Source organism: Stegostoma tigrinum, chromosome 15, assembly GCF_030684315.1.
Source record: "Stegostoma tigrinum isolate sSteTig4 chromosome 15, sSteTig4.hap1, whole genome shotgun sequence".
In the NCBI taxonomy this organism is placed as follows: domain Eukaryota; kingdom Metazoa; phylum Chordata; class Chondrichthyes; order Orectolobiformes; family Stegostomatidae; genus Stegostoma; species Stegostoma tigrinum.
The window spans coordinates 49805124-49830936 of record NC_081368.1 but is presented as its reverse complement, the minus strand read 5'-3'; the positions used below and the strand labels follow the sequence as shown (position 1 = coordinate 49830936).

The following is a 25813-nucleotide window of genomic DNA, read 5'->3' as shown; positions in this document are numbered from 1 at the left end:
GCTTCCTCTACATTGGGGAAACCAAGCGGAGGCTTGGGGACCGCTTTGCAGAACACCTCTGCTCGGTTTGCAATAAACAACTGCACCTCCCAGTCGCGAACCATTTCCACTCCCCCTCCCATTCTTTAGATGATATGTCCATCATGGGCCTCCTGCAGTGCCACAATGATGCCACCCGAAGGTTGCAGGAACAGTGACTCATATTCCGCTTGGGAACCCTGCAGCCCAATGGTATCAATGTGGACTTCACCAGCTTCAAAATCTCCCCTTCCCCCACCGCATCCCAAAACCAGCCCAGTTCGTCCCGTCCCCCCACTGGATCACACAACCAGCCCAGCTCATCCCCTCCCCCCACTGCATCCCAAAACCAGCCCAGCCTGTCTCTGCCTCCCTAACCTGTTCTTCCTCTCACCCATCCCTTCCTCCCACCTCAAGCCGCACCTCCATTTCCTACCTACTAACCTCATCCCACGTCCTTGACCTGCCCGTCTTCCCTGGACTGACCTATCCCCTCCCTACCTCCCCACCTATACTCTCCTCTCCACCTATCTTCTTTTCTCTCCATCTTCGGTCCGACTCCCCCTCTCTCCCTATTTATTCCAGAACCCTCACCCCATCCCCCTCTCTGATAAAGGGTCTAGGCCCGAAACGTCAGCTTTTGTGCTCCTGTGATGTTGCTTGGCCTGCTGTGTTAATCCAGCTTCACACTTTGTTATCTTCTGATTTCCCAGTGCTCTTGGCCACTTTATAGGCTGTCTCTTTTTCTTTGACATATTTCCTGACTTCCTTTGTCAGCCATGGCTGTCTAATCCCACCCCAGATAATCTTTCTTTTCTTTGGGATGAACCTCTGTACTGTGTCCTGAATTACACCCAGAAACTCCTGCCATTGTTGCTCTACTGTCTTCCCCACTAGGCTCTGCTTCCAGTCGATTTTTGTCAATTCTTCTCATGCCCCTGTAATTACCTTTATTTAACTTTAACACCATTACATCCGATTTTGCCTTCTCTCTTTCAAACTGCAGACTGAACTCTACAATATTATGATCGCTGCCTCCTAAGTGTTCCCTTACTTTGAGGTCTTTTATAAAGTCAGGCTCATTACATAGCACTAAGTCCAGAATTGCCTGCTCCCTTGTGGGCTCCATCACAAGCTGTTCCAAAAAGCCATCCTGCAAACATTCCATGAATTCTCTTTCTTTAGATCCACCAGCAACATTATTCACCCAATCCACCTGCATACTGAAGGCCCCCATGATCACCGTGACCTTGCCTTTCTGACATGCCCTATCTATTTCTCGGCGCATCTTGCGCCCCTGGTCCTGATCACTGTTAGGAGCTCTGTACATAACTCCCATTATAGTTTTTTTGCCTTTGTGGTTCCTCAATTCCACCCACACAGACTCCACATCTCCTGACCTTTTGTCATTTAGTGCCGTAGATTTAATTCCATTCTTAACTAACAAGGCAACCCCACCCCTTCTGCCCACCTCCCTGTCTTTTCGATATGTTGTGAATCCTTGGATGTTTAACTGCCAGTCCTGAGATCCCTGCAACCATGTCTCTGTGATGCCTACCACATCATAATCATTCAAGAGGATTTATGCTGTTAATTCATCTACTTTGTTGCGAATACTACGAGCATTTAGATAAAGTGTCTTAATGCTAGCTTTCTTATCATTATTAGAGAGGTTGGAAATCCCAAGATGTCTTAAGCTATCCTTCCTTTTTGCTGTATTCCTAGTCTGCCTCGAGCTTAAATCCACATGTACACATGCTATCCTGTTGCTTATCTTTCCATTTGACTCCATATTCCCTCTCTCTTTCACTTTCCCTTCCCCCCGACTCACTAGTTTAAAGTCCTACTGACCACCCTATTTATCCTTTTTGCTAGAACACTGGTTCCAGATCGGTTCAGGTGGACACCATCCCAACGGTACAGATCCCCCCGGTTCCAAAACCAATGCCAATGCCCCCTATTCATACAGTTGTGTTTAAAATGTAACTTTGGGTTTTTAGGAGTACATATTGAATGCTTGAACAGAACTTTCAGGACATCAGTTTAATGTTTTTCATCCATCTTGCAAAATTAATTGCGTTGTGAAACGTTCTTAATGTTGTAAAAGGCCTCTCAGATCATTGGCAAATGATGGTCTTTTCCATATTTAAGGATGTCATTTTTTGGTTTACAAAACGTTGTTATGCTCCGACTATTTTGTCAGAGTTGTAATTCTACCAAACTACAGCATTGATAAGTAGCTGCCATTGCCCTAGCAGACAAGAAACAGCTCCACACAAACCATCAATTCGAACAGATTTAGGGTATTTACTTAACAAATGAAATATTTTTAACACATTGTTAGGTCACATCTATCCAGATGACCTGATGGACCATCATCTGTCTACACATCTGTACATTTGTGATACTAAATTATGCACTGTGTACGGAGAGGGAAATGCATTCATACATGTGTAAGGATAAATGCACTCCATTTGGACAGATAAACTCAAAACACTCTCTACAAATTATGACAGAAAGTCAGTCTTGCATGGCAGGTAGTTTTAATGGCCTATATATATATATACCTTGAAATACTCAAACAATACTTCTTGTTTCATTGTCGTGGTGAACTTCAAATATTGGACATGAACCAGTGGGCAATGAACTAAAAAATAGTATTGGATACCATAGAGTAGATTTTGTTTGCCTCTGACTTAACTCAATGGAATGTATCCATTATTATATCCATACAACCATGACCTCCTGAGTTAATTAGGCTAATTAAAATTCAGTCACCATAATCTTCAATGTAAAAGGACAGCAAATAATGTTTTGGCAAAGGAATACAGAGATTTACTGGGCCTTTCCAAAGGGGAGTGTGATACAACAAACTGATTGCCATGACGTTCTGTGTTTTATCAATGAAAATTTAACTGCCAAAATTCTCTTATTAAAAAGCATTTATTTTGTCAGTTCCTTAGAATTTCATTAAATATTACCAATCTACACTTGGAACAGTGCAAAATGCACAAACAATTTTTAAATTATGGAAGTGCAGAAAGCTGGGAATGAGTAATTTTTTTTCCCCAATAAGGGCACTTTTCAATCAACATTCGAAAACAAAGGAACATACTTGAAGTCTTCTTACAGGTGGCCATGGAGAAAGATGAAGAAGGTCGAGGAATATAACAACAATTTGAGATTGTACAGCACTGCTGCTGTTTCTGCGGCAACAACCTCATCATCCAGTTGCAGTTCTGAGGAAGGGTCACCAAACCCAAAATGTTAACTCTGCTTTCTCCTCCACAGATGCTGCCAGACTTGCTGAGCTTTTCCAGCAACTTTGTTTTTGTTCCCTATTTACAGCATCCGCAGTTCTTTTGGTTTTTACCTGATCATCCTGTCACATGTGTGATTCATATTGCTTGTTTAACTGACCTGTACTTCATTGTGGCCATCATGAGAGCAGCTTTCAGTGGACCATCACTGATATTGATACCAGTAAATGATGAACCCACTAAGAAATCCTTGACACCTGTCTGATCAACAGTGTTAGTAGCTCTCATTCCAATATAAAAATCAACATTGATTATGTGACAAATGGATGTGAGAACAAGTTTCACAATGATGTCATTTACCAATGAAGATAATCAGACTTTGTTTCTTAAGAATTACGTAAATCGTTGAAGAACACAAAAGGCACTTATAAAGTATGTGGGATACTTGTGGGATCATCTGGTAATATTGATATTTGTTACTCATGACATAATGAATCGAGATTCTAGTTGCTGTCATTCGGGGAGGAAACAACAGGTGAATATATAATAAGGGTAGATAAATAAGTAATCATACTGATAATCTTGGATAAATGCGAGGTATTGCATTTTGGTAAAACAAATAAGGGTAGGACTTACACAGTCAATGGTAGGACCCTGGGTACTGTTGTTGAACAGAGAGACCTGAGGGTTCAGGTACGTAGTTCTTTGAAAGTTGCGTCACGTGTAGACAGGGTGTTTAAGAAGGCATTTCGTATACTTGCCTTCATTGCACAGACCATTGAGTGTACAAGTTGGGATGACATGTTGAGGTTGTACAGCATGTTGGTGAGGCCACTTTTGGAGTACTGTGAACAGTCTGGTCGGCCTATTAGTGGATGAATATTACTAAAGTGGAAAGGATTCATAAAGATCTACCAGGATGTTGCTGGGACTGGGGGATTTGAGTTATAAGGGGAGGCTGGATAGGCTGGGACTTTTCTCACTGGAGCATCGGAAGTTGAGGGGCGACCTTTCAGAGGCTTATAAAATCATGAGGGGCATAGATAAGAGGAATAGCAAAGGTCTTTTCCCTAAAGTGGGGGAGTTCAAAACTAGGGGACATAAGGTGAGAGTGGTTCATCAGTGTAATGAACTGCCAGAGGAAGTAGTAGATGCAGGTACAGTTACAACATTTAAAAGAGGTTTGGGTAAGTAAGCATATGCATAGGAAAGGTTTGAAGGGATATGGGCCAAATGCAGGCAGGTGGGACTAGTTTAGTGTGGGAACATGATCATGGGAATACAGGTTGGACCAAAGGGTCTGTTTCCATGCTGTATGACTCTATAACAGACTCAAGGTAAAAGTGCCACACTCACACACATACATTGACATGATACACTGGAATAGAAGCAGAACTTGAAAATCTGGCTATCTACAATACATTTTCTTTCAAAAATCTTTAATATATTCAGTTTTATTCATTTTTAATACATTATTTTGTCTTTAAAGTCTCTGTTCCGTCTCACATCCCAATACCTCAACACGTAAGGCAATATTTTGTTGCCAGGTTTTTGGAAAAATTCTCAAATACTGAGCAAATATGGGAGGATCAAAGGTGTTCTGAACTTGGCCTTTACCATCCACATTCCCTTTGAATACCTGTGGAAAAAAATGTTCAAGCTAATCATGAGCATTTAGTCAAGGATCATGAGATGCCATTAGACTAACACAGATAAATCTTGCAGGGGAACTGGGAAGAAAAACATATTATAGCCAGATTGTAGGAAAGAAAATGTATATACTGCCTTCACAACATCAAGACATCCCAAGATACTTTACAGCCAACTAAGTATTTTGAATTGTAGATGGTAATGTAATGAGGCAAACGTAGCAACAAATTTGTATATGCGTAGCTCCTTCAAATGAAGACTTGAAAATAATGAGACTTTCTCTTTTTGTGTTTGAGACTGAAGGATAAATTTGGTCAGGATACTGGAAATAATTCCCTTGTCTTTTTTTGTGAGATTTGAAGCCACAATCATCTTACTCATTTAAAAGTATTTTCATTTCACTCTTATTTCAATGCCTCACCATCCCACCATTGTGTTCACAATGTGAGAGACCGGAATAAAACAAAGAACTGTGGATGCTGAAGAACTGTAGAAGGGTCAATGGACTCAAAACATTAAATCTATTTTTTTCTTCATAGATATTGCAAGAGCTGCAGAGTTTCTCCAGCAATTTCTGTTTTTGTTTGTTTTATGAGGGACACCAGTTATGGTGATGGAAACACTGTGTCACTGTCACAATAAGTTATACTACATTCCTGAAGCTAAATTTGGGCAACAGTTGGGTATTATTTAATCAAAAGGATGTTGATTAATTAGACAATGCTCAGGGAAGATTAATGAGTATGAATTCAAGGCTTTGGTTATACAAAATCTCATAGCAATAATCTTGTTTTTGCTAAGACGTGTGTGAGGCAATAGCATCCCTTTTTTTAAATGATGAGAATCGATAATGTGATCAAAAATATCTTAGCTGAATTTAAAACCTGTTTTGACAAATTATGTCAGCACAATTTGAGAGTGGAACCAGTGTTTTCCATCCACTCACTTGTACAAAATAAATCCTCAGATTGTTTTGGGGTTATTGTGTTATTGAAAATTGTGTTATTGATGCATGAGTATCTTGTAAAGAAAGGGATTAAAGATAGAACAAATGCAGAAGACGTAAGAACGTACTGTGTGAAATATGAAAGTTATCAAATGATGTGGTCTCTTTCACAGAGGGATACAGTTTCTTATAAGCATTGAAGGTATGGGACTGGATGTGGTGAATATGTTTTTGCCTCAATTACTTTTGGAAGCAGGAAAACCTTTCAGGTCAGTTGTCTGTGATAGAATGGACTGTCTGTGCTCTGTAAAAGAGTGTGCTAGGCAAGCAATTTAATATTATCTTGTACCATGCTCACTTACAAGTTACCTCCACTATATTTTATCTGAGATTTACAGGCCAGTTGGAATATTTGTCCAAACTATCCAAATATCTATCTTCTATCCAAACAAATACAAACAGAGTGGAACAATTTTTAGTGATAGTGGGAACTGCAGATGCTGGAGAATCCAAGATAATAAAATGTGAGGCTGGATGAACACAGCAGGCCCAGCAGCATCTCAGGAGCACAAAAGCTGACGTTTCGGGCCTAGACCCTTCATCAGAGAGGGGGATGGGGAGAGGGAACTGGAATAAATAGGGAGAGAGGGTGAGGCGGACCGAAGATGGAGAGAAAAGAACTTCACCAGCTTCAAAATCTCACCTTCCCCCACCGCATCCCAAAACCAGCCCAGTTCGTCCCCTCCCCCCACTGCACCACACAACCAGCCCAGCTCTTCCCCTCCACCCACTGCATCCCAAAACCAGTCCAACCTGTCTCTGCTTCCCTAACCTGTTCTTCCTCTCACCCATCCCTTCCTCCCACCCCAAGCCGCACCTCCATCTCCTACCTACTAACCTTATCCCACCTCCTTGACCTGTCCGTCTTCCCTGGACTGACCTATCCCCTCCCTACCTCCTCACCTATACTCTCCTCTCCACCTATCTTCTTTTCTCTCCATCTTCAGTCCACCTCCCCCTCTCTCCCTATTTATTCCAGAACCCTCACCCCATCCCCCTCTCTGATGAAGGGTCTAGGCCCGAAACACCAGCGTTTGTGCTCCTGAGATGCTGCTGGGCCTGCTGTGTTCATCCAGCCTCACATTATCTTGGAACAATTTTTACTGCAGTTAAGACCTCTTTCCATGGGTTTTCTAAGTTGGTTTCAGTTTTGTTGATGTATGGGAAGCTTTGTACTCTGCCCAGAGGTACCAAGATTATAACACTTGGGAATAAAAAAAATTATTGCCCAATGATGGGCTCGGAGTGTGGTGTGCGACCAATTTACACCCGTTGCTCACAATCAAGGTGACAGGAGAACTTCATTCAGCCTGCTCATTTAAGTGTTTGCATTTTGCAGCCAGCTCTAAATACATGCTGACTGGCTGCACATTTGAGTAAAAGGCACAATGTCATGAGCGCCTAGCATGAGTTCAAGTCAGATTGTGCAAGTGAAAAGCCAGCCTGCAGCACCTTAAAGGGAGTTCTGGAAGTCATTCTAGAAGTTAGTTTGACCTGGGAAATATTCAGTGGCAGAGAACGAACTGCAGGACTCTCCAATGCAACACCAGATACCTTGGTGCAAGAGGTGCACAGGAAGAGAAATGTCCTGTATCCATGGGGCCAGAGTTTCACTGTGCCTTTCTTCGTTCAGATAGCCAGGAACTATACTTGGCCAACTCTAGGTGCAAGAGCATGAAGCGGAAAAAAAGAAGTGATAGTACAATCTCTCTCCCATTGCAACTCTCTTGTAATCTCTTCGGCCTTGAAACTGCTCGACCATGTCCTGAAGCAAACCAGGTACTACAGCCACATCACCTTCCTCAGCACCTGCCTACGGAACCAGATCATCCCCAAGGGACTACAGTCCACATTTCAGCCTTCCCAATTTGGCCCCAACCGTGACCACCTCTACACCCAGAATATTCAGACCCTTCAGAAGCGTTTCTCCCTGCGAGTCCTCAAACAGACACTTGCAGCCATGCGCCGGCACCTCCAGGCACTGCAATCCAGCCTGCCCCAGCTCAGAGCCTCCCTCTCCCAGACCTGCAAAGGACCTCTGCTGTTTTTTATCCTCCGCAGGATCCACAGACTGAATACCCAGTTTCACTCAGCTTTACTGGACACCAAACATCGTAAGTACAACCAACTCACGGGCCCCTGCCACACACAAGAGGATTCCTGCCCCTCCCCCACCATGCACCCGCCGCCATTGACCATGAGGACATGGCCGGAGACCCCACCGATGACGTCACATCCGCCTCCGCCGGCCACAGAACTTCCGGAACGGCTGCTGCAGTCACCACCTCCACTTCCGGGTACAACACCTCACACACCACCCTCACCTCAACTGCTGCCGCCCACCCCGCTCCTCCAACCGCCGACGGAACTCCGCCCACGGCCGATGCCGGCGGAACCCCGCCCACGGCTGACGACCTCATCGCTCCGCCCACAACCTCCACAGCCAGCAACCCCAGAGAAGACAGCCACACTGAGCCCTGCCGCATCTTCACCATCCCCCCAGACCTCCCACTGACTGAGGACGAACGGTCAGTCCTTAGTAAGGGGCTCACCTTTGTCCCCCTACAACCACACATCAACGAATACCAGTCACGGTTGGACATAGAGCAGTTTTTCCGCCGTCTTCGCCTCCATGCCTACTTCTTCAACCGGGAACCTAACCCTCCCTCCACTGACCCCTTCACCTGCTTCCAACACAAGTCCTCCTCCTGGACACCACCCCCAGGCCTCCTACCCTCCCTCGACCTCTTAATTTCCAACTGCCGTCGAGACATCAACCGCCTCAACCTCTCCACCCCTCTCACCCACTCCATCCTCTCCCCCGCAGAACGGGCAGCCCTCCGCTCCAACCCCAACCTCACCATCAAACGCGCAGACAAGGGTGGCGCAGTGGTAGTATGGCGCACTGACCTCTACATCGCCGAGGCCAGACGCCAACTCTCCGACACCACCTCCTACTGCCCCCTCGATCATGACCCCACACCCGAGCACCAAACCATCATCTCCAACACCATTCACGACCTCATCACCTCAGGGGACCTCCCACCCACAGCCTCCAACCTCATTGTTCCCCAACCCCACACGGCCTGTTTCTATCTCCTTCCCAAAATCCACAAACCTGCCTGCCCTGGTCGACCCATCGTCTCAGCCTGCTCCTGCCCCACCGAACTCATTTCCACCTATCTGGACTCCATTTTCTCCCCATTGATCCAGGAACTCCGCACCTACGTCCGTGACACCACCCATGCCCTCCACCTCCTCCAGGACTTCCAATTCCCTGGCCCCCAACACCTCATATTCACCATGGACGTCCAGTCCCTATACACCTGCATTCCGCATGCAGATGGCCTCAAGGCCCTCCGCTTCTTCCTATCCCGCAGGCCCGAACAGTCCCCTTCCACCGACACTCTCATCCGCCTAGCTGAACTCGTCCTCACCCTCAACCACTTCTCTTTTGACTCCTCCCACTTCCTACAGACTAAGGGGGTGGCCATGGGCACCCGCATGGGCCCCAGCTATGCCTGCCTCTTTGTAGGTTACGTGGAACAGTCCCTCTTCCGCACCTACACAGGCCCCAAACCCCACCTCTTCCTCCGGTACATTGATGACTGTATCGGCGCCGCCTCTTGCTCCCCAGAGGAGCTCGAACAGTTCATCCACTTCACCAACACCTTCCACCCCAACCTTCAGTTCACCTGGGCCATCTCCAGCACATCCCTCACCTTCCTGGACCTCTCAGTCTCCATCTCAGGCAACCAGCTTGTAACTGATGTCCATTTCAAGCCCACCGACTCCCACAGCTACCTAGAATACACCTCCTCCCACCCACCCTCCTGCAAAAATTCCATCCCCTATTCCCAATTCCTCCATCTCCGCCACATCTGCTCCCATGGTAAGACATTCCACTCCCGCACATCCCAGATGTCCAAGTTCTTCAAGGACCGCAACTTTCCCCCCACAGTGATCGAGAACACCCTTGACCGCGTCTCCCGTATTTCCCGCAACACATCCCTCACACCCCGCCCCCGCCACAACCACCCTAAGAGGATCCCCCTTGTTCTCACACACCACCCTACCAACCTCCGGATACAACGCATCATCCTCCGACACTTTCGCCATTTACAATCCGACCCCACCACCCAAGACATTTTTCCATCCCCACCCCTGTCTGCTTTCCGGAGAGACCACTCTCTCCGTGACTCCCTTGTTCGCTCCACACTGCCCTCCAAACCCACCACACCCGGCACCTTCCCCTGCAACCGCAGGAAATGCTACACTTGCCCCCACACCTCCTCCCTCACCCCTATCCCAGGCCCCAAGATGACATTCCACATTAAGCAGAGGTTCACCTGCACATCTGCCAATGTGGTATACTGCATCCACTGTACCCGGTGTGGCACCCTCTACATTGGGGAAACCAAGCGGAGGCTTGGAGACCGCTTTGCAGAACACCTCCGCTCAGTTCGCAACAAACAACTGCACCTCCCAGTCGCAAACCATTTAGACTCCCCCTCCCATTCTCTAGATGACATGTCCATCATGGGCCTCCTGCAGTGCCACAATGATGCCACCCGAAGGTTGCAGGAACAGCAACTCATATTCTGCCTGGGAACCCCGCAGCCTAATGGTATCAATGTGGACTTCACCAGTTTCAAAATCTCCCCTTCCCCTACTGCATCCCTAAACCAGCCCAGTTCGTCCCCTCCCCCCACTGCACCACACAACCAGCCCAGCTCTTCCCCCCCACTCACTGCATCCCAAAACCAGTCCAACCTGTCTCTGCCTCCCTAACCGGTTCTTCCTCTCACCCATCCCTTCCTCCCACCCCAAGCCACACCCCCATCTACCTACTAACCTCATCTCACCTCCTTGACCTGTCCGTCTTCCCTGGACTGACCTATCCCCTCCCTACCTCCCCACCTATACTCTCTCCACCTATCTTCTTTACTCTCCATCTTAGGTCCGCCTCCCCCTCTCTTCCTATTTATTCCAGTTCCCTCTCCCCATCCCCCTCTCTGATGAAGGGTCTAGGCCCGAAACCTCAGCTTTTGTGCTCCTGAGATGCTGCTTGGCCTGCTGTGTTCATCCAGCCTCACATTTTATTATTATGATAGTACGTTATCATGCCCACTAATAAGCCTCTTGTGACTGTCAAGGAGCCCAGATAAAACTTTGAGCGTGGCTTTGAACAACACTTGAAGTCATCTCTTCCAGTGTGGGAAGACGTCATCAACAAGAATACATATTCTATAAGCTGGTATTATTAATTACATTGCAGCTCAAGTAGACTGTATGATGAATGCTGCAGAGCATACTCAGACCAAGATCAGGCATGTTCAGTTTACTGGCTCATAACCACAGACTACTGCCTGAATGACTGCAGATATCAACATTCAAAGAGGTGTGCAGGATCTGGCTGCAGTCTGACAATTGACCCACGTTATAGCAGTGGTTCAAGGACCATGTACCTTCTATTTCTTTCAAGAATAGAGCATTTATCCTCCCACCACTGCCACTCTATCTTGCTGTTTCCTGTCTGCATTTCCTCACAGTAAATATATTTTTAAGTGTTATTAATTCTCGAGAAGGAACCGGTTTTGTTTGAGATAATCAGGTAATTATTATCTTGTCAATCTGGAATGGTATTTGGCATAAAGAAATCTAAAGAGAACTTCATATACAACATAACAAAGTGTGAAGCTGGATGAACACAGCAGGCCAAGCAGCATCTTAGGAGCACAAAAGCTGACGTTTCAGGCCTAGAGGGCCGAGGCACGAAACGTCAGCTTTTGTGCTCCTAAGATGCTGCTTGGCCTGCTGTGTTCATCCAGCTTCACACTTTGTTATCTCGGATTCTCCAGCATCTGCAGTTCCCATTATCTCTGTTCATATGCAACAGATAAGTTCATTGTTTATCATTGAATCACTGACAATTTCAAGTTAGAAATAATTGAAAAATGTTTTTGTCTGACTTGAAGGAACTAGTTTTGTGAGGATGATATCATGTATTGCCCAGCTAATTTGTACTAATGAGGCCCAAAAAATTCTCAATTCCAGTATTATTATCTCAACTCAATTAAACATATAGCTGGTACAGCACCGCTGGTATTTAGTTAATAAAAGAACTTATATTTGCATTTTTGATTAAAGTAACAGTGATTAAGGTCCCTTGAATGTTCACCATTGTATTAAATCTTGCTCATTGTGGTCACTTGCAAAAAATAAGTTTGCTTCCATGCATTCATGATGCCTCATTGAACGCTGTCTCATTTTTGCTGTGTTTGATGGGAGCAGTGGGAGGTGAAAATGAGCATAAAGAGTGAAGGTATTCTTTTGGATTTAAGAGTGTAACGAATAAATGGAGAAAGCTTCATACTTAGAAAATTGAAAGAATTTATCAGAACCTATCTAGTTTTTAATAATGAACTACAAAGCATGATCAACAATTAGACTCCCATTACATAAATAGTTAATAGTTAGATTATAATTCCTTTTTTTTCAGAACCTACCTTTTCCTTTAAGGTTTTTCTCTCTTTGAATACTGTCCAGTTGTTACGATTATCACTGTAGGAGACAATAAACTCCTTCACAAACATAGCCCGCCCTAGGTGACTGGCACCTTGGGTTATGATTCCTGTGATCTTTTTCCTACGTTGGAAGTTGATCTGGAGCCATTCATGAGGGTTATTTCTCTGTGAATAGAAGACAGTTTGTCACATTTGGACTTTGAAAAATTGTCATTTGTTAGTTATAGACAGCAATGTAAATAATGTATTAGCATCATAAAATTGAATGAAAATTGTAGTATTCTATTATATAAACTACTGGAATAATTTCATAAGGCACCACATGTAACTCACTCCTGAGTATCTAAGTTCTTTATTTGTTACCTTTGGTACCCATGCATTTGTGAATCCTTCTTTGTTGAGTCGAGCCAGTGACGGGGTCCAAGCACTAATGCTAACCCAGAATGAAGAGGCACTGAGTTGGTGGTCTGCAATGACTCTATTCTCCATCCCTAATGGCAGAGAACAACCTGGGAAGCATAATGGAAGACAGTCTGAGACACAATTTTGTGGTGCTGTTTAGAAAGCTCAGCTCATAAACTCAGAATAGCCCGATGGAAGCTTCAATTTCTCAGCTAATTCCTTTGGAATCTGCTACAACTGGGTCCCCATGTTCAACTCCCATGTATGTCGGAGTAACAACTCAGAATCGAGGCCTAGGTACTTAAATCTGACCAAAGCAAACAACAAAGTTGTGTTAAGCGTGTTGGTTAAGGTAGATTGGCAAACATATACCACCATAAATAAGCCTTGGTAAGCATTTAAAATAAATTGTTCACCAATTGTCAAAATACATGTCCTAAAAGGATAAAATCTTTGTAGGAAAAGTGATTTAATGCTGGTTATTGAGAAGCTGTAAGTGAATTAATTTAAAGTAAAGAGGCTTACAACGTTGTCTAAAAAAGGAGTACTGAGGTGATTTTACAGCTCAGTGAAATATTACAATGATATTGTTCAAAGGAGAAAATTTAATGGGATCAAACTAACAAGAGACATAAACGTGAATTTTAAGAATTTCTAGAGTTACGTAATGGCAGAGATTAGTGCAAGGTGGAAGCTACCTGCAGAGCATGAGAGAAAAGGCAGATGCAGCTATGCCAGCTTTTTTTTTTGTTTTTCCTGTTTTGTTTAGGTTTTCCTTTTATTGCTGATTCTAGTTTGTTTTCAGTCAATGTTCATGATCCTGTTGTTTATGCCTTTTCTGATTCATCTTTTCTTTCTTGTCCTATTTGCACAACATTTGGCTATGCACTACCCATCCCTTTACCAATTTGTCTCATTCGCCTCGCACCCTATCTGTTTCTGTTTTAGCATCACAGGCTAACACGTGCATTTTGCTGCCATTTCAATGAGTGGTTTTAACTAAATCAGATATGAACAGAAATGGTAATCTTGATAATGAAAAATTATAATGTCTTTGAATCACCACACTTTCCTTTTATTCCTTTCCTCTCGTACTTTCACTTGCTTAAAACCCATTACATTTCTAACTTCTCCCAGCGTTAATGAAATGTTAGCCCTCCCTACCAATGCTGTTTGACATTCTCTGCATTTTTACAATTTTCTGCTTTTGATTCAGATTTTGTACACATACAATATTTCACTTTCTTTACCCTTTTTTGTTACTCTCAATTCTGACCATTCAGTGATGAATTTACAAAATTATTGGGATTGTGTCCCTGAACTTACTCTGTAGATCACAGCCCAGCAGTTCCATTCGTAGTGCTGACTGTCCTGTGCTTGGCTTTGGGTAGACTCTGATATACCGAGCTATGATTGGTGGATTGAAATAGTTTTTCACTGTCCCTGTTGCATCAGTGTTTCCTTTAAAGATCTGGAATTAAAATGTGGAAATCTGAAGTCCTGCAATTAGAGATTCATACTTCTAAGCAATAATTAAAGAGAAGTCTTTATAAAAAATAAGAATACTGTAAGATCAAGTCCGTCAGATTTTGCACTATATTTTAAATCACATTGTTTCAGAATAACTTGAAATTAATATGTTGCCTACCCATCAAAGAAAGTCCTTTGTAAAATATTTCCTTTTCCCCTTATTACAAGCCTTCACTCTCTGTTAACCAGCTGAATTGGTTATCTGCCGTTTGTTGGTGGATAACCCTACTGACTGCACCCCCACTCTGCCTCAGAGAAAAGTGGAATGGAGTCAGGGGAGTACAGCAGCCAGCAATACAAACCAATATGCCTGTCCATCTTTACTCTGCCTGTCCAAGGCTTACAATTTCAGTGTTTTCATTCATTGAAAAGTCAGACAGACAGACTCCCACTTTATAGATTTTCATTTCCATTGCACACAATGGATATGAAAATTGGGATAAGGTAATGAATGGATTTTGCCCATACACACCACCCAATTACCTTCAGTGAGTTCACTTTCCAGTGATAAGGCAGTGGAAGAATTGTAACTTTGATTTTATTGCCATGTATTGAAATGCAGTGAAAGCTTTGTTTATGAGTGATACAGGCAGATCAGAGCAAATAAAGAATATGCAATTCAGAAGACTTAAGAGGCAAACAGGTTACATCGCAGGTTACATTATTTGAGGATACAGTCCATTCAACAGTGTGATAACAGCTGGAAAGAAGCTGTTCCTTTGTCTCCCGCATTTCCTGCAACACACCCCTCACACCCCGCCCCTGCCACAACCGCCCTCGTTCTCACACACCACCCCACCAACCTCCGGATACAACGCATCATCCTCTGACACTTCCGCCATCTACAATCCGACCCCACCACCCAAGACATTTTTCCATTCCCACCCTTGTCTGCTTTCCGGAGAGACCACTCTCTCCGTGACTCCCTTGTTCGCTCCACACTGCCCTCCAACCCCACCACACCCGGCACCTTCCCCTGCAACCGCAGGAAATGCTACACTTGCACCCACACCTCCTCCCTCACCCCTATCCCAGGCCCCAAGATGACTTTCCATATTAAGCAGAGGTTCACCTGCACATCTGCCAATGTGGTATACTGCATCCACTGTACCCAGTGTGGCATCCTCTACATTGGGAAAACCAAGCGGAGGCTTGGGGACCGCTTTGCAGAACACCTCCGCTCGGTTCGCAGTAAACAACTGCACCTCCCAGTCGCAAACCATTTCCACTCCCCCTCCCATTCTTTAGATGACATGTCCATCATGGGCCTCCTGCAGTGCCACAATGATGCCACCCAAAAGTCGCGGGAACAGCAACTCATATTCCGCTTGGGAACCCTGCAGCCCAATGGTATCAATGTGGACTTCACCAGCTTCAAAATCTCCCCTTCCCCCACCGCATCCCAAAACCAGCCCAGTTCGTCCCCTCCCTCCACTGCATCCCAAAACCAGTCCAACCTGTCTCTGCCTCCCTAAACTGTTCTTACTCTCACCCATCCCTTCCTCCCACCCCAAGCCGCACCTCCATCTCCTACCTACTAACCTCATTCCACCTCCTTGACCTGTCCGTCTTCCCTGGACTGACCTATCCCCTCCCTACCTCCCCACCTATACTCTCCTCTCCACCTATCTTCTTTTCTCTCCATCTTCGGTCCGCCTCCCCCTCTCTCCCTATTTATTCCAGAACCCTCACCCCATCCCCCTCTCTGATGAAGGGTCAAGGCCCGAAACGTCAGCTTTTGTGCTCCTGAGATGCTGCTTGGCCTGCTGTGTTCATCCAGCCTCACATTTTATTATCTTGGATTCTCCAGCATCTGCAGTTCCCATTATCACTGTTTCTGAGTCTGAGCCTGCTTGTGCGTGTGTTCAGGCTTCTGTATCTCCTCCCTGATGGAAGAGGTTGTGGGAGGTCATTACCAGGGTGCGATGGATCTTTGATGTTGTTGGCCACCATTCCAAGGCAGCGAACCATGTAAATAGAGTCCATGGAAATAAGGTAGGCTTCTGTGATGGTCTGGGCTGTGCACAACACTATAGATACTTTAGAAAGATGAAGTTCTGATTGTATCTGAGGATGCTATTTGTTTTATTTTTGTTATAAGAAAAAGTGTGACTTACTTTAATGTCCAAGGTTGAATTGCTTTTGTATTTTCTCCAAGTATAAGTGTCCAGGCTGTAAGCAATATAGAAGTGGTCAACATAGAGGTGTTTAAAATAGTGACGGGCTCCCTGTGTAATTATTCCATGAACAAACATTGGTGACTTTAAATCAACCTGGAAGTAAAAGTCAAAGGTTAATATTCAATCAATAAATGGAATAGCTGTACTTTACCAAAGTGTTTGAAAAGATGAGGTGCTAATTTATGTATAATATAGCAGTAAGTGTATATATTCAATACAAATGGAAGGGATGCATAATTGGTCAAGGCAGAGATGTGTTCAGACTGCCTGTACATACTTAAACCTTTCCATCTTGTTTAAAAATATCCCACAGCCTCTTTTAAAAGAATGAACTTAAGGTCTCATGATAAGACTCAAACAACAAATATTCTTCTATAACAAACACAGAAATTGCTGGAAAAGCTCAGCAGGCCTGGAAGCATCTGTGAAGAGAAATCACAGTTAATGTTTCAGGTCTGGTGACCCTCAGAACAGAATATTCTTCTATGGTTAGTGAGTGGAATATAATGTGGCAAATGTGAGATTATGTACTATGGCAGGCAGAATACACGTGCTGAATATTATTTAATTGGAGAAAAACTACAGAAAGTCCCAGCAAGGAGGGACTTGGGTGTCCTTGGACATGGATCTCAAAGAACTAGCATGCAAGTTCAGCAGGTAATAGGAAAAGAAAATGGACAATAGACAATAGGTGCTGAAGTAGGCCATTCGGTCCTTCGAGCCAGCACCACCATTCATTATGATCATGGCTGATCATCCACAATTAGTATCCTGTTCCTGCCTTATCTCCGTAACCCTTGATCCCACTATCTTTAAGAGCTCTAACTATCTCTTTCTTGAAAACTTGGACTGTTAGCCTTTGATTCAAAGGAAATGGAATATAAGGGAATGGGAATGGAATCTTGTTAAATCTATACAAGGCAGTAGTTAGGCCACCCTAGAATACTGTGAATAGTATTGATCCCTTATTGAAGGAACGATAGGCTGGCATTAGAGACAGTTGACAAAAGGTTCACTAGGTTGATCCTGGGTATGGAGGCATTTTCTTCTGGGAGATGTTGAGTAGCCTGGTTCTGTACTCAGTGGAGTTTATAAGAATAAGAGGAGACCTTGTAGAAATATATTAGATCCTTAGGGGCTTGACAGGTAGATGTTGAGAACTTGTTTTCCAATGCAGGAGCGTTAAGGAACAGAGGGCATAATCTCAGAATGAGGGCTCATCATTTATGATGAGGAATTTCTCCTCTGAGGGTAGTTATTAATCCGTGGAATTCTTTGCTGCATAGACCATTGAGTTTGGGTCGTTAAGTGTACTCAAGGCTAGGAAGACAGATCTGTAATCAGTAAGAGAATCAAGGGTTCTGGGGAAAAGGCAAGAAAGTGGAGTTGCGAGTTATTAGATCATCCATGATCTCATTGAATGGCGGAGGAGACCTGATAGATTGAATGGCCTACTTCTGTTCCTACATCATATGGTATTGCAATTTGAACTAGGCTTTCATATCTAAATGCTTGGATCATCTTAGACCCATTACTGATTATGCGATCAGTGATCAGCAATGTTGCTAACACTAGCAGCACAAATCTTTGGACTTCCAACAAGACTCATTTCTTTTCATTTGACTTATTTAGATAGGTTGATTATGGGAAATAATAACTTTTCTGTTTAAACCTACTGCTTCTAAAATTCAGAAGTACCTGCAGCTTGTATGAGCAAGCATTGAGGCCATCTCCCCTCAATAACGCATTACTGGGTGTGTGCTCATATTCTGTGTCAAAGTATAGCATTCCGCATTATAAATTCAATAAAATCTCCTGATGGCAGTTGTACCTGAATCCATGGTCGACTTCCTTTACCCCGCCATGCATTGGTGAATCCAGAGTTGTGTAATCTTGCCAACTGAGGTCTCCATTTTCCTATAAAATCCAGTAAGAGTGAACCTCAGTAATTTGTGATTACCTTACCATCTTACCCAACTTGTTGGTTGAATAAAAATGATAAAATGGAGTTAGATAACAAGCTTCTTCTTAAACCAGGTATAATTGAAACAAAGGCCATGTTTGTAATTTTAAAGATGAACAAAAAGGAAAGAGGTCAAGTAACAGGGACCTTACTTTGAGTTTACTCCATGAAAGGAATAAGTAACCTCTAGTGATTGTTCAACAGAATTGTAAATGCAATTGCATTTTTAAGTGAAATCAAAATATTTTTTGAAGCATTCTTATTATAAATAGAGTATATTTGATCTTCATATTTGTTTATTTTATTCTGACATACTGACACACCTAATCTCTTCCCTTCTCTTGAAAAACGTAAGATACTTTGTCTAAAATTGGCTTCTCTTCACATTTATATTCACAATTGGTAGGTGTTAGTAGACTATAAAACTTCTAAGGTAGTAAGCAATATGGAACGTAGTAATAGGCTTCACACTTGCAGATGAAAAGTCTGGGATACGCTTTGGTAGGAAGAATCGGAAGAGACAATAGACGTTAAATTGTACAATTTGAAAGGGGCGACACGAAGAGGGTCTTGGGGATGCTTGTGAATACATTTTTGTAAGTGACAACACAGATTGACAAACCAATTATTAACATTTACGTAATCCTAGACTTTATAAATAGAGGCATTGGAAACAAAAATCAGGAAATTATGCTTAATCTACGTAAAACACTAATTGGATCCAAATTGAAGTATTTTGTTCAATTCTGTGCATTGCACTTTCGGAATGATATGAAAGGATTGGACAGGAAGAGAGAATAGATTTCACCAGAATGGCTCAAAGCTATATGGTTACATTTTTGTGGTTAAGCTAGTTGTTCCTCCCAGAGCACAAAATTAGATGAAAGTTGATAGTGGTGTTAAAGTCATGTAGGATTCCGACGAAGTAAGTGAGGAGAGAAGGGTTGGGCTGGTGAGCTCAAATGGCTAGTGTTTGATGCAAAGTAATGCCTTCAGTGGGGGTTCAGTTCCTGTCCCAACTGAGGTAGTTCTTGGAGCCTATTCTTTCTCATTCTGCCTGTGGCTATATCATGGCATGAGTAATGATTATCAACCTGCAGACAGTGAGGACCATGCATGGAGCAAAGAGAGAGAAACTATTAACAGTGGTCAGTAGCCTAAGAGTTGTAAGGTGAGGTTGGATAGTCTGGGACTGTTTTCTCTGAAGCATAGGAAGTTGAAAGGTGACCTTACAGAATCATGACGGTCATTGATAAGGTGAATAACAAAGGTCTTTTCCATAGGGTAGGGAAGTTCAAAACTAGGGGGCATATTTTTAAGGTGAGAGGAGAAAGATTTAAAGGGTTATAAAGGGCATCTTTTTCACACACAGGTTGATTCGTACATGGAATGAACTGCTAGAGGAAGTGAAAGATGTTTGAACTGGTACATGAATCGGAAAGATTTAGAGGAACATGGACAAAATGCAGCAAATGGGTCTGGTTTAGTTTGGGAAACTGGTCGCATAGACAAGTTTGACTGAAGGTCTGTTTCTGTGCTCTATGATTCTAGCTGAGTGAGCACAGATTAAGATAATTGGCAAAAGACGGAGGTGGCAAGAGGGATAACTATTTTACACAATGTGGTGAACTTTACCAGCCCACATGAGTTAGGAGTAAGATTGAAGACGTAATAACATTGGGGGGACCCATGAGACAGATATGCTTCTGCAGTCAATAAGTTTTGCTGATGGCAACTAAGGGAGCAGATAGCTTGCCCACCACAAGGAACCAAATTAGATTGTGTAGTACCCCTGTGACGACCAATCAACCAGAGTGTCAGCATCTTGCTGATTGTGGATTGGTCTCTTGCTAGGAGGGGAAGCCACTGGCTGGATATCGATGGCCTCCCAGCAGCACATAGGAAGAGAAAGATTTTTTTTATTTAAGATAAGAAGTGATATTGGGTAGGAAGGCAGCTCCAGTGCTTTCCTTGGAGGACTGTCCCCTCCATCAGTGCTAGCTTTTTGTAATTATCTTCAGCTCATCTTCTGGAGGCTGTTGGGAGCACATCTTTCCTCAGCAGTTGGTGGCATCTGAGATGCAAGCCAAGTTCTCTGAGATGAGACTTCATTCTAAGTGAAGGGGGAGGGTGAAATCCTCTCTTCAAACAGTTGGAAGTGGCTGTGTTGATCAGCAGCCCTGCAGCCATCCGCTGGGATGCATTTCCTGCTAACTTTTCCGGTGGTAGGACACAAACTAAGCCAATTAAAAACTGCTGCCCACTGAGTTGTAAGGATATGGGCTGCACTGCCTGTTTGGCCAGTGCATGTAGATTCAGTAGGGGTTTTCAAAAGGGAATTGGGCAAAAAAACTTAAAAGATGAAAATTTGTATTGTTGTAGAAAAAGACAGAGTACTGAGGCGAACCACATTGTTCTTTAAAAAATCTTCACAACTCAGTGGTTAGAGTTGCCTTTCTGTGTGTTGTGATCCTATGATTCAATTCTGTGTTTTTATTTTAAGAGGAACCACAGCCAGCCCTGAACTATGCTGCTTTCTAAGAGTGATACATTGAAGTCCTAGCTGTTTTTGAGCTCCATGGTAGAATTAGACTTAGATTTATTGTCATGTGTATGCAAGTTACAAAGAACAGTACAGTGAAAACTGTACAATGTCACCAATACGTGGTGCAATCTTAGGTACAAAGTATCTAGGTACAAAAATAGAGAAAATAAGAAAAAAGTTATATTATGTTACAGATTTACATAGTACAAGTATGAGGTACTGCTGCCAATTTAGGAATTGAACCTTGCTTGACCTTGATGTGGCTCTATTCCTACACTTAAGAAAAGCATCCCAAGAAAATCTTGAGTATGTGGCTTGTTGTATTTGTTCTGTCAGTGTTGTGATATAAATACACAGCTATCCAATAAACAGAAATCACAACAATCATGCAACATTATATTTATTTTTTGTCTTCAAGGGGCTACTGAAATAATAGTTCAAGAGAAATGACTTGTGTAGGTAAAAACTAAAAGAACTGTGGATGCTGCAAATGAGGAAGAAAAACAAAGCTGCTGGAAAAGCTCAGCAGGTCCAGCAGCATCTGTGAAGAAATAAAAACCAAAGTTAATGTTTTGGGACCCTTCCTCAGAACTGATGGTAGCTGGGAAAACATCAGTTTATGTGCAGAAAATAGGGAGGTGGATGGGGTAGGGAGTAAACAATAGGATAGAGCCTAAAGACACAGAAGGGCATTTGGATATGCAAAGAAGTTGATAATAATGTGGCTGGGAGTGTGAATAGTTGTTAATGGGGACTGTTAGTGACTAACAACAGGTAGTGTGTAATGGCAGGCTATGTGATAGCAAGGTCTCTGGACTCAATATCAAGTTCAATCATTTTAGGGCCTAAACTCTCCCATGTCCCAACCCCCTACTCCACACACCAGGCCTTGTTATCACATAGCCTGCTCTTACACACACCACCTGTCAAAAGTTCCCGTTAACAACAATTCACACTCTCAGCCTGATTGTTATCAACTCCTTTGTCTTTGGGCTCTATCCTATCGTTTACTGTCTACCCCACCCACCTCCCTATTTTCTACATATAAACTGACATTTTCCCAGCTACCCTCAGTTCTGAGGAAGGGTCACTGGAACTAAAATGCTAACTTTTGATTTTTTTCTTCGCAGTTGCTGCAAGACCTGCTGAGCTCTTCCATAAACTTTGACTTGTGTAAGTGCACAGTTTGAGCAGGTTTTCAGCGCAAAACTCAGGTTATATTACTTTTTCGGAGATAGCAAGATGTAGAGCTGGATGAACACAGCAGGCCATGCAGCATCAGAGGAGCAGGAAGGCTGACGTTTTGGGCCTAGACCCTTCTTCTCTCCGTTCTTATTACTTTTTCTGTCTGGCTACAGCGGCAAGAGGCCAAGGGGCTTTTGACCATTGGGCCTAGTTACTGTGATGCCAGTGCACTTTACAGCTGGAATGAATTTCCTGCTCAGGCCCAATGAAAACACCAGTAGAGTTTGTTTGATTTTTGTCAGACACTAATTAGCACATTGATATTTTCCCTGCCTAACCTGTTCTTAGATATTGTTATGCTGTAATGAACTTGAATGCATGCCTCCTGGTTCAAAGGTAGAGATACTATCACTGAGCCACAAGGATCCTTTTGCTGATTAGCATATTTAGAAGGAAAACCTACAGGCTTTGTGTGAGTGTCTTTCATCCCCATGCAAAAGGACTGATTAAATGGCCCAGGTTCAAGTCCCACCTGCTCCCAAGGTGTGTCCATAACATGAGCGGACTGGTTGAATAAAAAAAACCATTAAATCGGACAGGTGGGGACCGGTTGGTTTTCTGGTATTTAGGTAACCTAGACCATTTTAATTGTCCACTGTGGGACTGAGAAAGTAAGGCCAAACTCTGTCCTCCACCACTGCCCTCCAACATACCTCAGTGCTGAAGAATTCAAACTAATCAACATTAGAAGATTGCAATAAAGTTTTACTGACCTATTTGTCCAGAAGCTGTGAGCTGTGAATCTGCTATTCTTCCAGTGGCCAGACCTAGGGGTACTACGCAATCTGAAAGATGCAGAATATTGTTACAGCCTAACCACCAATCCATTATGATATTTCACTCCAAGTCATGTTTTATTTGTTAATGAGAAACCCTGTTATATTCACAATATGATTGAAATTGTTTTTTCTGGCTTGTGTCTGGAAACTCACTCCCATAGTTAGGAAGCTTAAAGGCCACATCCTCTCCGGTTAGGGAGCAAACAAATTTGTGCAAAGTTACCTTCAATTTGAATATGAATTTGTCATACTTTTTGATGTCCAGAATCTGTGAACACACTAAAGCATTCCATTTATAAAAATATATTTTTGATTAGAATATAAATAGCAGCAAGTCAGGTAGTATTCAAACCACACTTTAGCCCGCCCTGATAGCGGAGGCGAAAATGGTCTTGGAATCTGTGTTGACACCCAGTGGAATACTCACAAGTGGGGTAACAACATGTGAGTTGTGAACACTTATTAGATCTTCTGTCTTTGTGGGACTAACAACTAACTGGCTGAAATACCAGTGGTTACTACCAGAGAAGTTGTGTTTACATTGCAGCCTTTCAGACTGTTAATCAATCCACACATTTTCCTAACTTTATCCTGTTCTGTCTTGAAAAATCACTGTTGTCTTTTATCTCAGTCCAGTGAGAGCTTATGGTGTCAGCATTTACAATAGATAAAGAAATATTACTGTACAGTTCCAATGTTTATTGTTGTCTCATGTGCTTTAAAGTGCAATCACTCCACCAATGGTGAATTGGATGAACTTGTTTCTAAACAATAAAGCGATTGAAAATTCTGAAGTTCAATGTGTTTCAGTCTTGTTATTTCTATAGTTCCTTTATTTCACTCACTGCAAGTACAGATATTTTAATTATGCTGGTGCCTTCTGGAATTTTGGGCTGTTTTATATATCACTGAGCTGGACAAGTAGCAGGAAGATGATCAGAGTTCTGTGGACTTTAACAGATTTAAATTACTTGCACTCCAGAATACGTCTGTGTTCATTTGGGATCCCTACTGTTATCCCTACCCATGTTGTTTCTGACCAGTTGGGCTAACAGCTGACAAGGAAGGCATTTGCATTTTGAGTGAGGTGCCCTAGCCTTTTGGCATAACTCTGAATTCTCCTCTGTATCAAATGTTTGTCTTCTTTTCCTTAAAAGATACAAGTGTCTGTCTCAATTCTCTGTGTGACAAAGCAATCCACTCTGTAACAACGCTGTAAATAAATTCCTTCTGTCCTTCCCCTACACTCTTTGTGATGAATGAATATTCCACAGACAAAGGAAGTTGTCTTTCCCTCTTTACTGTGGCAAAACAGTCTATAATTTTCTAACAACTTAAATTTCCTTTTAGCCAGGGAAATAATTCCAGGGCTGGATTTCCACAGAGGCAGGCCAATTCTGGAGGCCTTTATAAAATGATAGGTCGGTCTCAGATCCAGCTTTCCTGCAGATCCTGGGAAAAAGACTGAAGTGTGAATCACAGGCAGGAATCCAAAACTTAGGTTGTTTGAAACTAGTACTGAGTTCACACAGACACCCACTTTTACTGAGCCTCTGACTTGCTATCCCACAGATTAGTTGAGCAACAGTCCAACATAATCAGTTTCATTGTATCTGCATTGTATCTTACAATGTTACAGACACAAATCATTGTACTTGGTATGTTTTGACCCAACAGCAGGATAGACCCACCAGAGGTGGGAGTGCAATGGGCCACAGTCTGAAGAATGATGCCCTTAGAGATTTACATCTCAAAAAATGGCCTCTGCCTACACACATATATCTTCATTCAGGAGTTGAATAGTGATCAGCAGGAATCTTGGTTAATTTAGCTCCTCCTTTAAAACTTAGTCTCGAGACAGTGGAAAGTCTGCCACCTACCACCATGGTTGTGCTCGGATAACTAATCATGACTAGGAATCAACTATTGACCTTGTTAGTCACTGTTATTGATATTAAACTCTGAACAGTGATTGCTGATTCATTGATAGTATGAACTGCAGATGCTGGAGAATCTGAGATAACAAGATGTAGAGCTGGATAAACACAGCAGGCCAATCAGCATCAGAGGAGCAGGAAAGCTGACGATTTGGGCCTAGACCCTTCTTCAGAAATGGCTGCCTTCGCAGTGGGGTTAAAATTGTTTCAGAGATAGTAGGAACTGCATTTCTGAAGAAGGGTCTAGGCCCGAAACGTCAGCTTTCCTGCTCCTGTGATGCTGCTTGGCCTGCTGTGTTCATCCAGCTCTACACCTTGTTATTGTTGATTCATTGTTCTTTTAAGATTCACAAAACAACTGCAATGTTCAATGTCGCCAGTTTAGAAAACCGGATGGAACGTGTTGATAATAAGCAGTATGTCATCAAATGTAATTATTGCTCTATCAAAACACTGCCCTTTCTATACAGTGAACAATAGGTTATGAAGAAGTTGGCCTGGCTCCATTAAAAATGTGATGGTTTTCAGATTCCTACGCCCACAACGGGCTGGAAAGGTTATAGTGCAGGGCGTGGGCTTACTACCTATATCTTTACCCTGCTCCAGTGAAAATTGCTGGCACTGGGCATGAAGGTGGGAACCCTGGGATCACATTCTTTCACCATTTTTAAATGGCTCTGGATTCATTCCAAATCCACAAAAATCCAACCCAAATCTTCCCTCAGTCTATCTTTTTCTGACAATTTTCAATCTTTTAAAGGTGAGTTTTAA

The 25813-nt window shown here is 43.1% G+C and overlaps 1 protein-coding gene across 1 annotated transcript in view; it reads right to left on the bottom strand.

The window, feature by feature from the left end:
- Window positions 1–2135: 2135 nt before the first annotated feature.
- f8 (coagulation factor VIII, procoagulant component) overlaps window positions 2136–25813 on the bottom strand; it is an 83957-nt gene continuing 60279 nt past the window's right edge. Inside the window, exons 19-25 of the mRNA XM_048544030.2 lie at window positions 23040–23111; window positions 18405–18490; window positions 16511–16666; window positions 14190–14334; window positions 12825–12970; window positions 12444–12626; window positions 2136–4917 (exon numbers count right to left, since the gene is read on the bottom strand). Of these exons, the coding sequence (XP_048399987.2) occupies window positions 4762–4917; window positions 12444–12626; window positions 12825–12970; window positions 14190–14334; window positions 16511–16666; window positions 18405–18490; window positions 23040–23111 (944 nt within the window). The 3' untranslated portion in view covers window positions 2136–4761. The remainder of the gene's footprint in view (window positions 4918–12443; window positions 12627–12824; window positions 12971–14189; window positions 14335–16510; window positions 16667–18404; window positions 18491–23039; window positions 23112–25813) is intronic.